This window comes from Hippocampus zosterae, chromosome 11 (assembly GCF_025434085.1).
Source record: "Hippocampus zosterae strain Florida chromosome 11, ASM2543408v3, whole genome shotgun sequence".
NCBI classification, from domain to species: Eukaryota; Metazoa; Chordata; class Actinopteri; order Syngnathiformes; family Syngnathidae; genus Hippocampus; species Hippocampus zosterae.
The window spans coordinates 15,189,794-15,204,166 of NC_067461.1; the positions used below are offsets into that span (position 1 = coordinate 15,189,794).

Genomic DNA, 14,373 nt, shown 5'->3' on the forward strand with positions numbered 1-14,373 from the left:
ACTTCACTTTCCGTCTCACAGTCAGGAGGCACGTCAGTGATTTCATGTATCACATAGCGAACTAACAGAGCAAAATGTTGCACTTTCTGCTGGGAATAACCTTCAGACTGGATCACAATTAAACACGCAGTTTCTGAGTTTTATGCACAAGGTCAAATTGCTTTGTGCGGTATTTCCAATAGATGAAAAGCGAGTGCCACTGATTTGACTTTGTTTTTCTGGCCATGAGGGGACCGTATTTATTTTGAAGGATCACTGTCACGAAAATCAAGGCTCGTGCACATTTCTGACCTTGTCACGGAGGTCTTAGATTATCATGATGCACCATCTTTATGCAATGCATCCATTTGGTCTTACTTTGCACTAATTCACCAGCACTTGTTTAACTCACTTTAATTGATCTTTGATGCCTCAAAAACGGCCTGCTCACGCGTGTGTGCTTTTACAGTTTTTAAAGTGTCCCTTCAGCCCAGATAGGGTGTTAGTTTCTGGCAGATGTGTATAAACGACCGAGGGTCCCATTACTTGCCAAGTGTCCCAGAGTGCACCGAGCAAACCTGCTGTGGAACTACCTAACCCCACCCAGAAGATAATCATAGGCTCAACGTCAGCCATAAGCAGCTTAAGGCTCCAGTGTGGTTGGGCTGAAGACACTCCTAAGCTTCTTTACCAGTGTCTCATTGGGCTCCGAATCTTACCTGATGTTTGACTTCCCCTGCAGAAGGTGCGCATCAGCACCCACCTTTTTGCGTTTGCTTTAGATGTGAACCGATGAGATCATAACGGGGGGTGGGGGGGGGATTCTTAAGGACGAGCCTGGTGGATATCGCTGGATTTTATGATGCACTTCTTGTCCATTTGGAGTTCATCCTTCAGATTTGGAGCGCTTTGAGGACTGTGTTTTCGTCATGTCAAAAGGCAGCTGCGTTTTAGAGGGGGATTGAGCCTGACCCCTGGACGCTGGCTGACGCCTACCTGGAGTGCTTCACCCGCCTTTGTGGCGCAGTCGAGGGGGAGCAAAGCGTCATGCCAACTCTGCCCAATCTCAACAGCCTCGGGAGGCTATGCAGCTCCAGCCGCAGCCACAACATAGACCACGTGCGGGTGAAACGCAAGAGCTCCATCAAACGCATGTCCATCATTGAGGATGGACACGTGGCCGAGGTCCTGTACCTCATTCCGAAACAGTACATGGAGCAGCTGCCCTACCTCAACCCAAACGACTATTACCTGAGTGAAAGGCTACATGATGTTGCTTCAGGTAGGATAGGGAGTAAAATTAAATGTGTTCATCTGCCTCCTGAATTGACGTCGCATGTCTAGAAGTTAATTATGGGTGGTTTTCTAGCCGGCGCAGTAACGATACTGTGTTAGAATCGATAACAGATACCAGACGGTTGCTATTTCAAGTGCATTCACCTTCACCCTTTGTTTATTCGAGCTTTCTGTCTGTCGTCTTTGCCTTGAATTCTGTGTGCATGTAGGTGAACACAAGTCAATAGTTTGGACGTTTCCCAGAAATGACTGCATTTTCATTGGCTGCTCACATCTGTGCATATGCACAAAATCTACTGTGCATGTATTGCGCAATCATATAACCCCCCCCCGACCCCCCTTATATCCAAAAGTGTTGCTAAAAATGGGGAAAAGACAGTAAGTTAATCACCTCCAGTTACATAATGTGTGTCCATAGCGCAAGGCCAGACCTCCTGCATTTTGCCAAACAGCAGCACATGACCATGTGACATGGTGTCTTACATCGGGATTACTCGTGGGCATGAGTACAATTTGAGGTTCCCAAACCGTTACGCACACTCAGAATGCAGCTGACACAAAGTCGCAAAACCACTCTATTTGGGCTTATTGGTCTAAAATTGACACAACATTATTGTTTCAATCATGTGTTTTGACTTTCAACCCAAACCTGATAGAGGCAATATGCTACTAAAGGCCACAGAGGTTGATGTTGACCTTCCATTTACTTCTAATGGGCCAGTGGCACGAGAAATCAAGAGATCAAACAGGCAAACACGACCGGATAACCAAGCCCTTAAACTGAAAACCAAAAACCAAAATGAAGGGACATTTATTTCTACCCAGTATATATATGCATATATGGTAAGAGTATCATAACTATACATAACACACAGTTTTATGTGTGGCCAGCAAGAGAAACAAATAGAGTAAACTTGTTTGCAATGCAAACTTGATTTTTTTAAAAATTATTATTATTTGTTTTTAATAGTGTGACTTTCTGAAAGCATAGGAACAGAACTCTTTAAATCATGGAAAGTGCGGTCTGTTTTTGCTGCAAAACACAGTAGCAGGACATGTTAAATAGAAATATATTGCCACAATGTTAAATATTAAAGCTTCAAAGCAAGTATTTCATCATGAACAGATTGCATGCGTCTCTCCGCATGATGAAAAGTGTGGAGTGGCTAACTATTTTTGCCCCTTTGGCACGTCTCCATTCCATGATGGAAAGAAAACGCCTTTGTTTGAAACTGAGGCAGGTTTTTGAGTATCCAGCATGTAGCACAATTACTTTTGCAGTGTAATTGGTAATTGCGTTCTGACAAACTATTGCGAGCATCAGCAAATACAGATCTGGAAATACCGCAAGCATGGTGCATCTCATTTAGTGTTATTGCTGCCCTTTGCTGTTTGAAGTATTGGAGGATACCTTATTTGCCCTCTCCTTTGCCTCTACAAAAGATTTGGGAGATAACTTTAAATGCAATAAAGTAAACGTGAAAGTTGCCAGAAATATAAAAAAAAACAAAACAATTACAGACACTGTATGTGAAAATTCTACTCAAGTGCAGGAACAAATTTGCACTTCATGATACTCAAAGACAGCCATTAAAGCAACAAAACTGAAGGCAACACTTTCATGGTTTTCATACATGCAGATTGTATTGTTGGTTACTTAATATTAACTCATTCACTCCCGAAGACATTTTTAAACATCTTTTCAGACTTGGTCTAGAATTGGCTGTTACTGAATGAGTTAATGACAAGAGCACTTAAACGTCAGAGGATACTCTTGAATGCCACTGAGTGATGGCAGTGCACAAGACAGGCAAATGTTCTCCCGCGCACTCTTTAATTAGATTCAGAAGGCCCACTAAATATGTTAATTCAAAACTCATGCTAGAGGTCATGGCCGTTCTGACCTCTGACTGAAAATGACTCTTTGTGCCCTCTCATACGGAGCATCGCCTGTGAAAGCAATGAAATAATTAACACAAGTTGACATTCAAAAGTTTAAGTGTCTGATCTGATAATCTCCAATTTCATATTCTGGTCGTCGAAATTGAAACATAGGTAACAAAAATTTATTCATTGTTCATTTTCCATCCATCAATTTGCTTCCTCTTATCTGAGGTTGGCTCACGGAGGCAGCGGCTAAGCAGGAAAGCCCAGACTTCCCTCTCCCAAGCCACATCGTCCACCTCCTCCAGAGGGATTCAAAGACGTTTCCAAGCCAACCAGGATACATAGTCTCTTCAGTGTGTCTTGGGTCGTCCTCTGGGACTCCTCCCAGTGGGACGTGCCCAAAACAGGTCACCAGGGAAGCGTCGAGGTGGCATCATAACAGGATGCCCAAGCCACCTCAACTGGCTCCTCTCAATATGGAGGAGCAGCGGCTCATCTCGGAGCCCCTCCCGGGTGACGGAGCTTCTCACCTTATCTCTAAGGAAGAGCACGCAGAGGAAACTGTTTCTGCCGCTTTTATAGATGATCTTATTTATTCGGTCATGACCCACAGCTTGTGACCATAGGTGAGGGTAGGAACATACATTGACCAATAAATTAAGAGCTTTGACTTCTGGCTCAGCTTCCTCTCCACCGCGACAGATTGATACAGAGTCCGCATCATTGCAGATGCTGCACCGATCTACCTGTCGATCTCTTGCTCCATCCTCCCCTCATTCGTGAACAAGACCTCAAGATACTTGAACTCCTCCACTTGAGGCAGGATCTCATACCCGAACTAGAGAAGGCACTTCACCCTTTTCCGACTGATGACCATGGCCACAGATTTGGAGGTGCTTATTTTCATTCCAACCGCTGCACACTCAGCTGCTAACCGCTCCAGTGAGAGTTGAAGATCATGGCCCGAAGAAGCCAACAGTATCACATCAGTTTGCAAAAAGCAATGATGTAATACTGAGACCCTCAAAACGGACAACCCCAACACCTTGACCAGGGCTAGAAATTCTGTTTTCAAACCCTCATTGGAACCGAATCAGACTGTCGGCAATGCGAACCACAGTCAGGACCCACTCCCCACCCAAAGGCAGAGCGAGAGTACCCTCTCGTCCATGCGAGTGAACCCCATTGTACAGGCGCTAAGACGAGGGTCAATCAATGTACCCACACCTGCTCTGCACCGCTCGCCATTGGCAACTCCAGAGTGGAAAACAGTCCAACCCCTCTCGAGAGGACTGGTACCAGAACCCAAGCTGTATGTGGAGGCAAGTCCAACTATATCTAGTCGGAATTCTCTGCCTTTCACACCAGCTCAGATTCTTTCCCTGCCAGAGAGGTGACATTCCAGGTCCTAAGAGCCAGTTTGTGTAGCTGGAGATCGGACCACCAAGGTTTCCACCTTTGGCCGCAACACAGCTCACTCTGCACACTTTGACCCCTGCCGCAGGTGGTGAGCCCACGGGAAGCATTATTTATTAACCCAAGGCGTTAAGTTCTGCTTCAAGCTTGTTGTTTTGCCGTCGGACACAAACAAATGTTTTAGTCATTGCTTTAATTAATCTAACCTGTCTTCATTTGCATTCAAGCACCAAGAAATGACATTCTATGCATAATACTGTGTATGCAATTAGGATTACAAAAATAAATCTATTTTATTTGTCAATAACCGGGGGGGGGGGGGGATGATTTACTTGGCAGGATAACATTTGGATTTAACACAAAATTAAATGGGTCTCATATAGTCTTATATACACGCTTCCAATAAGTTTAATGCAATTATTCCACGTATAGTATGTTCCATCCTGCTGACAAATATTAGCAATGGAAAATATAAAACACTTCCTAATAGTAACCTAAATAACCAGTAAAAATGTAAAAGTTATTATCTCCTGTGACGGTCTCGCTCTTGTTTCTGTTTCTTAACCTTTACTGTTATGATTTGTCAAATGGTCAGATACCAATGTTGAAATGTGAAATAGACTGAAGTTCCTGGTCTATTTAAGTATCTGATTTGGGGTTCTGGGTTTAGTTCTTACAGAGGCAGCAGCCACCAGATTGCTGCAGTGAGGATGTGGTTGACACAACAGAGGGACAGAGTGAGGCAGGAGGAGTGGGCAGAGGAGGCGGAGGAGAAGAAGAGGGATGTGGCAGCAAAGCAGGCGAACCCCTCACTATAGCGGTGTTTTCAGAAGGAGAGCATAGCACCTGCACGTCCCCTCTATCTCTCTGTGCACTTTGAAAAGATCCAACAGCTCCTGTGCCATTGCTGAGGGATACTTAGAAGCTTTCTTTGTTGCAGATTTATTGGATTCCAATGGTCATGGTCAAAGAAAAAGGTATGGCGATATCGGTGGCCGTGGACTGTGGTGGATGTGTGTGCCGATGTGAACCAATGTCTTTTACATTCTATTTCACGGACTCACCTCTGTGTCTGATCGGACTATTTATAAGGTGGGTAGGTTTGTGGGTGTGCGTGCTAGTTATAACTTTGAAGAAACATGTGGCCCGTAAACATGCTCTCTGTAAAGACTTGAACGTGCAATGCCTCCCCCAGTACGAACACATGATGCTCAGGCTGGCGTGTGCTTATTATGGCAGTGTCAGGCTGTATGTAAATGATGTTGGAAGAAAGCATCTGGCGTGTTACGAGCAAGCATGAGACCATATGGTGAAGAATAGGCAATGGGAGTGTTGGATTCAAAGAGATGCATCTTCGCATTCAATGCGGCTCAGAGTATAAAATGTAAAAAGTGGAACAGCTATATAGGGAAGCACATTGCGCAGAGCTCTCTCTCTCTCTCTCTCTCTCTTTGCCTCTCCCTCCAATGCTCTGTCTGCAGCCGTTGCCATGGTGACCATGCAAAAGATATACTCCATTGTTGTCAGATGTGGCCTCATTCATAATGCCCCGTTAAAAGAAAAAAGGTGGTTACCGCTACCCACCGCTACCCACAAGCAAGGTCACCGTGCTGTTTTAGATACATGAGTGGCATGGAGCATATTTTAGTAATATTAATAGTTTAGGTCCATTTACTGGGTGTGGTTTGATGTTATTATTTGTTAGAACTCTGTTACAATACTGATTTAGGTGTTAGCTCATTGCCGTCAGAATAAATTGATCAGCAGTTCCGTGGCACAAAAAAAGTAGGTCGTAGGTTATTGTTAATTTATGTTATTAAATGACAAGCACATATTGAACACGCATTATATCTATTATCAAAATGAAATCAACTGATCAGTAAATGTCATGAAGCTAATCAGTTGTCCTGAACAACCTTCCCAGGAGGAGATCTGTATCATATGTTCATTTCCTTGAATAGCCTAACGCCATACTGTCCATTTGTCCTGTGTTTTAGGAAAACAGATTTTCGAAGTTGAACTTGTATCTTGTACCGGCGGCTTTGTTTGCTGTGTGGGTGTAATGGGATATTTCTGGGCAGGGTTAGAAAAAAAGATTTCCTTCAACCCCCCAAAAAAAGGAATTACTCATTTCTTGACCCATGCTTGTGTTGGTTTATTTATTTTTCTGACGGCGCTCTACGGTCCAGAGGCTGCATCCAGGCCTGAAATCCTTCTCTTGATGTGGACTCAATTGGCCACAAAATAACGGCCTTGTCACCAAGAACCGTGCTGGCAGAACAACCAAAAGTTCTGGAAGCCACATGTTCAGTAGGTTTTCCACGCACTTGCAGGGCTACTCCCCTTTTGGATTCTTGGAATCTGTCTAAACAAGGATTCATCCACATTCAGAGGCCTTTTGTTGTTGTTTTTCTAGAATGCATAAAGAAAGCAACCTTTAGATTTTAACTAGATCGTCATGCAGCTCTTCTGAGGCCGGGTGGGCTGTGACCTCGACTGATGCGTAGCTGCCTCAGTGAATTACGCTGTATGACGTGAATGATGAATCACAACGTGGGGAATGCAACATGAGCATTTTCTCGCTGTGTGCAGGTGGTTGCTCATTTTGCAGTGCAACGCAAAGCCTCTATATAGGTAGTAATTCATCAATTCCATGGTGACTCAGTTGAATCCCTCTTACCCTTATTTGTGTGCATTTGTAATACTTTCTGCTTCCTTCCAACTACATTTATTACACGCAATAATCATACTGTCTTGTGCATTCATTATTGCAGTCTACTGTACAAAAGCACCACCATGACGAGACATACAGTAATTACCCAGAATTCCCTTGACTGAGGAGCTAATCATTTCTACACAATTTGATCTAATGTAGTGGAATGTAACGCTCAAGTCAAGTCAACAGTATTTATAGAGCACTTTTAAACAGCCATTGCTGCATACAAAGTGCTGTACATGGAGCAATATAACATGCACAATAAACAGTAAGACAAATCTGTAATAAAGACGGTAGAAAGCACCAAACAATAAAACCAAGAACAAATTTAATGCCAAAGAATATAAGTGAGTTTTGAAGATGGGCAGCGAGGAGGCTTGCCGAATGTTCAGTGGGAGGTCATTCCAGAGAGAGGGATCAGCAACGCTGACACTTATTTCAGAACATGGACACTTCTCTTTTACCATTGCCAGTGTCGACGTTCTGATGGCAGAACTAACCCCTTTCTCCAACGTGAACAGCAAAAGGTGGCATGTCAAGCGCTCACACTTGTTGTGCCTTTGGCACCATACTTGTACAGCTGGCACACTTGACCAGACTATGCAGATGACATCAGTGGTCAGTCAGGAACGGAAAGTCATTGACTTAAAGTATAGATGTTAAAACAACAAAACAGATACGAGAATAGCATATGTTGCGCTGGTCAAACATCCTCTTTGTCTGCCGTTGTTGGTCTCATGGTAACAGGAAATAACGCAGTGGCGTGTGGTGACATAATGGACTGTCATTCTGTTTCCAACAGTGAATAGCTTTTATCATTTCCACGTAGCCATATGGAGTGGTTCTGTGGTTCATGGACCAGCCATTGTCTCATTACTGATAGGGCCACTGAACTGGAAGTCCCTCGAAGTGTTTATCAGCAAAATGTATGGTACTTGCGGAACAAGAAATCCTTTACATTGTTATAAATCATTATTCCAAGACGGAGCCCCTGGGGAGTAGTTTGGGGGGTCTGGTGGAGTCTGATAGGGTCACCCCGCCCTCCCTCCCACCAGCTCACATTATATGCATGTATTTGAAGTCCTTTGTCTGGGGTGCTGGTATTGGGGCGGAGAGGCGGGCTGGCTGCCATACATATTCATGGCACTGGGGGTTAAGAGCTTCTTGTTATGGTTCGGTGCTAAAGAGCTCTGCACACCCTCCCCCATAGACACATGTACACACTCACATGCTCGTACATCTGACCATGCATTGAGATTTAATGGTGTCATCACAGAACTGTAAATACAGTTTGAGGCAAGCATTGGCGGTAACCACAAGAGTGGCAATAATATAAACAGACACTGTATACTTTGTATGTAGAACATATAGTGACCAATCCCTGAGTTAGTCTGTTTAAACCGGAGACAAATTCCTTGTGTGTTCTACATACTTGGCCAATAAAGGTGATCATGGTTCTGATTCTGATAAATACAGTACATGCAAGTGCATTATTTTAGTTATACATTTCATGTCGTTCATTAGCATGAATCCTTTTTGTAGCTTATGGTTGTAAACTAATATTTAAAACGGGATGCTGTTGAAAAGAGATGCAAAGCTTCCAAGTAGTAGCTTTGCTAACGCCGCTACTAACCCTGCTTGGAATCTTCCATTTAGTTTTTTTAGATCCATCCATTTTCCGAACCGCTTAATCCTCACTAGGGTCGCGGGGGGTGCTGGAGCCTATCCCAGCCGTCTTCGGGCAGTAGGCGGGGGACACCCTTAACCGGTTGTCAGCCAATCGAAGTGTTATTTATTTATTTATTTTTAGATACCCTTCACAAAGATTATAAGTAGCAATAGAATGTTGTACATGAGGCGCCCCAATCACAGAATGATGGACACGCTTATGTGATATTTATTGGTCTGTGTAAAATTAGTAAATAATACAGGCTGTTGGTTCTAGAGAATCAAGCAGTAGAGGTCTACGCCAGCGACGCAAAACTATAACTATGAATTAAGATTTCTTAAAATGAATGAACCTAGAGGTGAAAATAAAAAACGTCATTGTATTTCACCCCTGCTTACCAGGCTTGAAGATGCAACTTATGGTTGAAATGTCCTTGAAATGATTGTCATGAATATTCTTAAAACATAAAAAAAACTCGTTCAAAGGTTATCTTTTTTGTTGTGAAAGTAAATTCCTTCCCCATAATTGAATTCCACATGTCCTGTTTGTTTAACTTCCTGCTAGGGCACAGCGCATGTTGAAGATGTTTTTCTTCCCCTTTGTTGAGAGGAAACCATTGGGAAACCATATTCCACAGCTCAGGTGATCCAAAGCCAAAGTATTTGGCTTATGGGGTACATTTGTCAGTTGGAACTTGAGCGGTTGAGTGTGTGGAATTTTTATCCTCTGGAATGTTGCAAGAGTTGATGTGTCCAAAAAAAGTGATCTGAAAAGTGCATCACCCGTCATACTGGTCTTGCTATACCCCAGTTCTATGATGACCTCACTGTATCTCCCGAGTATGGCAATGATTGTGATTTTTCATACCGTCTACCACAATGTACTGTAAGTTAATACAGTCTTGTTACTATCGCTGATTGAACACACTTAAATCAGTTTCCAAACACATAGATACTGTGGTACAGTTCCTTATCCCTTCAAAGTTTCTTCTGCCTTCAATGCTTTTTCTTTATAAAGTATCAAAGTAATACAAAAACCATAATACTTTCCACATCATTCACTTTGGGTTATGGGCCAAGAAACACCCCTGTATAGTTTTAAGTGCAGCTCCAATGAAGCACGGAGTTTTTTTTCTCAGCTTTGTACAGTTTTATTTGTGTAGTTTACCAACAAATATAATAGTCTCGTGGTACTTTTTTTATCTTTCAGGGTCATGGGCTGTTGCTCCTTAATGATGTTTTGCTGCATGCCATTTAAAAATATATCTTTGCAATATGCCATTGACTTTGGACACCCTCATATTAAGGTGGATATTTAGTTTTCACTCAAGTTGGGTTTGTTGGTGGAGGTTTTGCATTACACAAGTGGAGAAGGGTTGTACTGCTTCACGATGAATAAATGGGAGCATCTGAAACCACTTCTTTCTGAATTGGCTATCATGATCCTTCATTGGTCCTGACGTGTGTCCCAGCCGTCACATGTTCCTCACCGTTCCCTCCTTTGTGAAGGTGTCACACAGAATTCATTTAGAAAATAAGGTCACGGGCGAGTTATCCATGAGTGGTTGAGCATGGGCAGTCACATCTGGGTTCCTATTGTGTAGTATGCAACCTCTTTGTTTTCTTACCAGTATTCACGTACTCCTTTGGGAATGTTGTCTGTCTCAGCTGGAGACACTATACAGTATATCTTAGTCGCAAAAGGCAATGAGCAAATGAATATTTTATCAGAGCTTCCCTCTCTTGTCTGAATTCCCTTTTCCCTGATGTGCTCCCAACCTGCAATTGAAATCGAGCATTCTGGTGCGTTTAAAGTTGTAATTTAAGGCAGTATCACTGTCAATATTGCCATTAATCAACAAGGTTAAGAGCACGTGTTGCAGGAAATTCAGCTCTCAGGGGACTGAAAGCTTTCCTGCTTTGCCCTCAGACGGCCTTCCCTTTTGTTATTGCCGACACAGCGATCCGTGCAGGGCAGAAGGCCTTCAAGGGTGAGGTGAGAAACCCCGCCCCTAATGCCTCTTCACTAGGCTTCAGGATGCGCTGCTGGTTTTTGCTTTCTCAGCACCCCATGGTTGTGTGAGTGTATTCATTGTGTGTATCATCTCATATCAGTCACATTATCCCTCTGTGAAGAGCAGGACAGATCACAAAGTTGGTAGGGGCAACATTTCTCACCAAGATTAAGGAATGTGTGCGCAAATCTTTTTTTTTTTTTTTTTGAGTGAGTTGCTTTGTGCTGAGTTTGTTACATTTAACATACTTTATTATTTATCGTGTTATACAACATGCATTCTTGTTAAGCTGCTATCATGAGAACACTTAGTTTGCAGCAGAGAAATGTTTTTTTGTTTTGTTTTGTTTAGTTGGTGTTGCAAATAATGAAGATGTTGCGAGTAGGGTTTGTATTTAAACTCATGATATGTCCCAATCTGCTTTTAGGTAAAACCCTTTTTGGGTTTTTAAATTATTAATAACCTGTGGTGTAGCGTGCCTGGCTGAGCTTTATTTTGTCACAGAATCTCCACCCTGACTACACTTGGCATTATGACCACAGCAATTTAAAGTGGAGCAAGCAGGCTGCATTGACGCGCAAAAATTCAGCACACTCTTTCCCATCCAAACCTCAGTTTTGAGCTTGGAATCATGGAGCTTTATAATGTTAGCAATGGCTCTTCCATGTTTTAGGTCGTGAATGATGTAATTGTCTTCCCACTCTCCGGCTATAAAGGTAATTTATCACCATACAATGGCAGGAATCCAATTCTCTTAAACCAAAATGATTTCTTACAATATTTTTCGAATCTATCACGAGTTTTAACCAAGCCTTTTATATATATATATATATATATATATTTTTTTTTTTTTACAATATGGTGAAGAGGTTTAAGCAGTTTTGGCAGTGTCCGGTAATCCAGATGGCCTGTGTTATTGTTAGGAGGTGCAATGTCACACTCGGAGCTGCTGAGACTTTAGTGTCTGGTTCATCCAGAGATGACTCATTGTCCTACTGAGTGTTACTGCATCAAAGGAGAGGTGCCTACCCCTCTTGTGTATCTACACTCTCTCTATCCAAGCCATTTTCTTCACAGCAAAAAAGCTGTAATTGTGATGATTTCTCAGTGAAGATAAATCAAACGTCAAGCAATAGTTTTTGTATGGCTATGCTTTGCTTGTGCTTCCTTCCACAGCAATGATTCACAGCAGATAAATCCTGTTCACAAAATGATTGTGTGTGATACCGCTTGCTTTAAAACCAGTCATAGGAAGCAGGAGTTAGTGACATTATAATGTTCATTAGTGTATAGCGGTCATCTACTGATGTCAGAAACATTGATAAACTGCATGTACGGCAACAGCACGGACGTTATTGCATCCTATGCAGTATTTTCTCCTCACAACCCATTGAAGGGCAAGTGTACAACTCAAGGCCCGTATGCTGGATTGGGCCCTCAACATCATTTTATGTGGCCCACAAAGACTTGCTGCACTTTTTCCTTTGACTTCTGTGCATACTTATATAAGTATTGATGAGACCATTATTCGGGTTCCTACTTTGAACATTTACACAATTAAGGGACAAGAATTGTAACTGCATCATACTTTAGCCAAATACCTATTCCGTAAACTAATAGAGTGCAGCTCATCTTCTGGTTAACAGACATGATGGCTAGCGGGGGGGGGGGGGACTCCCCCACAACATTTAGCAGCCTTTAAACAGCCTATCTTTGGCTCTTCACATGGATCCAATGCAATAAAAATTGCTATTGTTAATGTTTTTGTAGTATCACAATTCTCTCTGTTCAAGCTGTTGTATGCTCTGTTTTATAAAAAGAAAACAAACTGTTGCTGTTGCACTTACCACAAAACATTAAAGCTGTTGAGCTCTAACTTAAAATGAGATTTGATACACAGCAGAATAAAGACTTGGATTTGCATTCCCTTGCCGTAACCGATGTGAACCGAACCCAAAAGTTCATATCAAACCGGGTTTTCCGGCACACCGTTACACCCTTAGCAATTAGACATTCTAAGGGAAACCATAACTACACCATGGGCCAAGGCAAGTTTGTTAAAGCAATGTCATCTGTCTTTTTAGACTCTCTGCCAATAAACTTCACAGAAGAAAACACTGTGAACATTCTTTTCCTTTCACTCATTCATCCACTCACTATCTTCACAGGAGGCCTGTTTTATTCTTATCTGAGCTGAATGCCAGGATCTGCACACTGTCAAATAGTTGACACTTTCTCAAACAACCCAAGTGAATACTTCAAGAGCCAGTGGGGAGAGTGGAGGGGGGGGGGGGGGGGGGGGGGAGAAGTGATTGACATTATTTTTAGTATTTGGTTGAGAGTTGAAAGTTCTCCAAGTCATTCTATCTTTAACCTTTGACCCCGCCTTAGACTGCTTTTCCGAGCTTTGTTGATGACTTACTATATTTAGATTGCTGTTTGCAGACACTCACTCTGTGTCGGGGGTCTGGGTTGTGCTGACCCGCCAATTGTTTTCCTGCATTATTATAACAGCGGTTGGTTTAAGGTGCGATGTTGGTGTACACACTGCACGTGTAGAGAATATAAAACATTCAGTTGCCTAAGAAAAGTCGACTCACCCATGTTCAGATGCCATTTTTTTATTATCTAAAAAAAATAAGACCAAGATATAAATAATTTTCCAAATATTTTCCACCACTAACATGACCTGTAAAAGTCAGCTGAAAAAGAAAAGGGTAAAAAATAACCTAATAAATTGACATAACCTGTTTGCACAAATGTGCGCTCCTTCTTACAACCGGGATGTGATTGTAGTCAGACTTGACCAATACAACAACAAACGCATAGAAAGTGGAAATCCGTTCACTTGTCATCTGTTAAAATCACTTTGGCAAAGCCCGGTTAAAGTTCAGTGGTTGTACGAGGCTGTAATATGCAAACGTTTGCTTTCTCCGAGAAGCCTAAAGGTTTTGTGCTAACACTGACTGGTACTTGGAACTATTTGTAATTCTCTCCACCTTGACCCAAGGCTGAATTCTGCCATGCTTCACTGTAATTATGGTGTGCTTTTTGATCATGAGCAGGCTCCAAACACTTTTGAAACTATGGCCAAAACGTTTAACCTGGTTTTCATCGCACCATGACACATTTTTTCCAGTTTCAAGTATTTTTATACAACATTTCAAAATCAATTTTGGAATTTCTTTCACTTTTTGTAATAAAAAAAAAATACAATTGCATCACACTGGACCCTAGTGAGGATCAAGCGGTAAGATGGTTCTAGGTCAATATTAATGGTAAAAAAAGGAATGTCTTTTTATTTCCTTTTTTGACCAGGGTCATGTAAACTGTTGCATCTACCATATGTGCTAAGAAAAAGAAGAGCCATGAAAGTGCAGAGACTCACACCGATCA

At 42.2% G+C, this 14,373-nt stretch overlaps 1 protein-coding gene across 28 annotated transcripts in view; it reads left to right on the forward strand.

Moving 5' to 3' along the window:
* The window catches only part of ablim1a (actin binding LIM protein 1a), a 41,222-nt gene that overhangs the window by 4,895 nt on the left and 21,954 nt on the right, over window positions 1–14,373 (forward strand). For 4 of the 28 annotated variants that reach the window (XM_052080453.1, XM_052080454.1, XM_052080455.1 and 1 more), the window contains exon 1: window positions 670–1,261. The exons of 2 other annotated variants lie outside the window; for them this stretch is intronic. In XM_052080453.1, the coding sequence (XP_051936413.1) occupies window positions 1,027–1,261 (235 nt within the window). In that variant the 5' untranslated portion in view covers window positions 670–1,026. Of the gene's footprint in view, window positions 1–669; window positions 1,262–5,325; window positions 5,556–14,373 lie in introns of those variants that run through there. 22 more of the 28 variants (XR_007964820.1, XR_007964822.1, XR_007964823.1 and 19 more) reach the window with 17 other exon arrangements.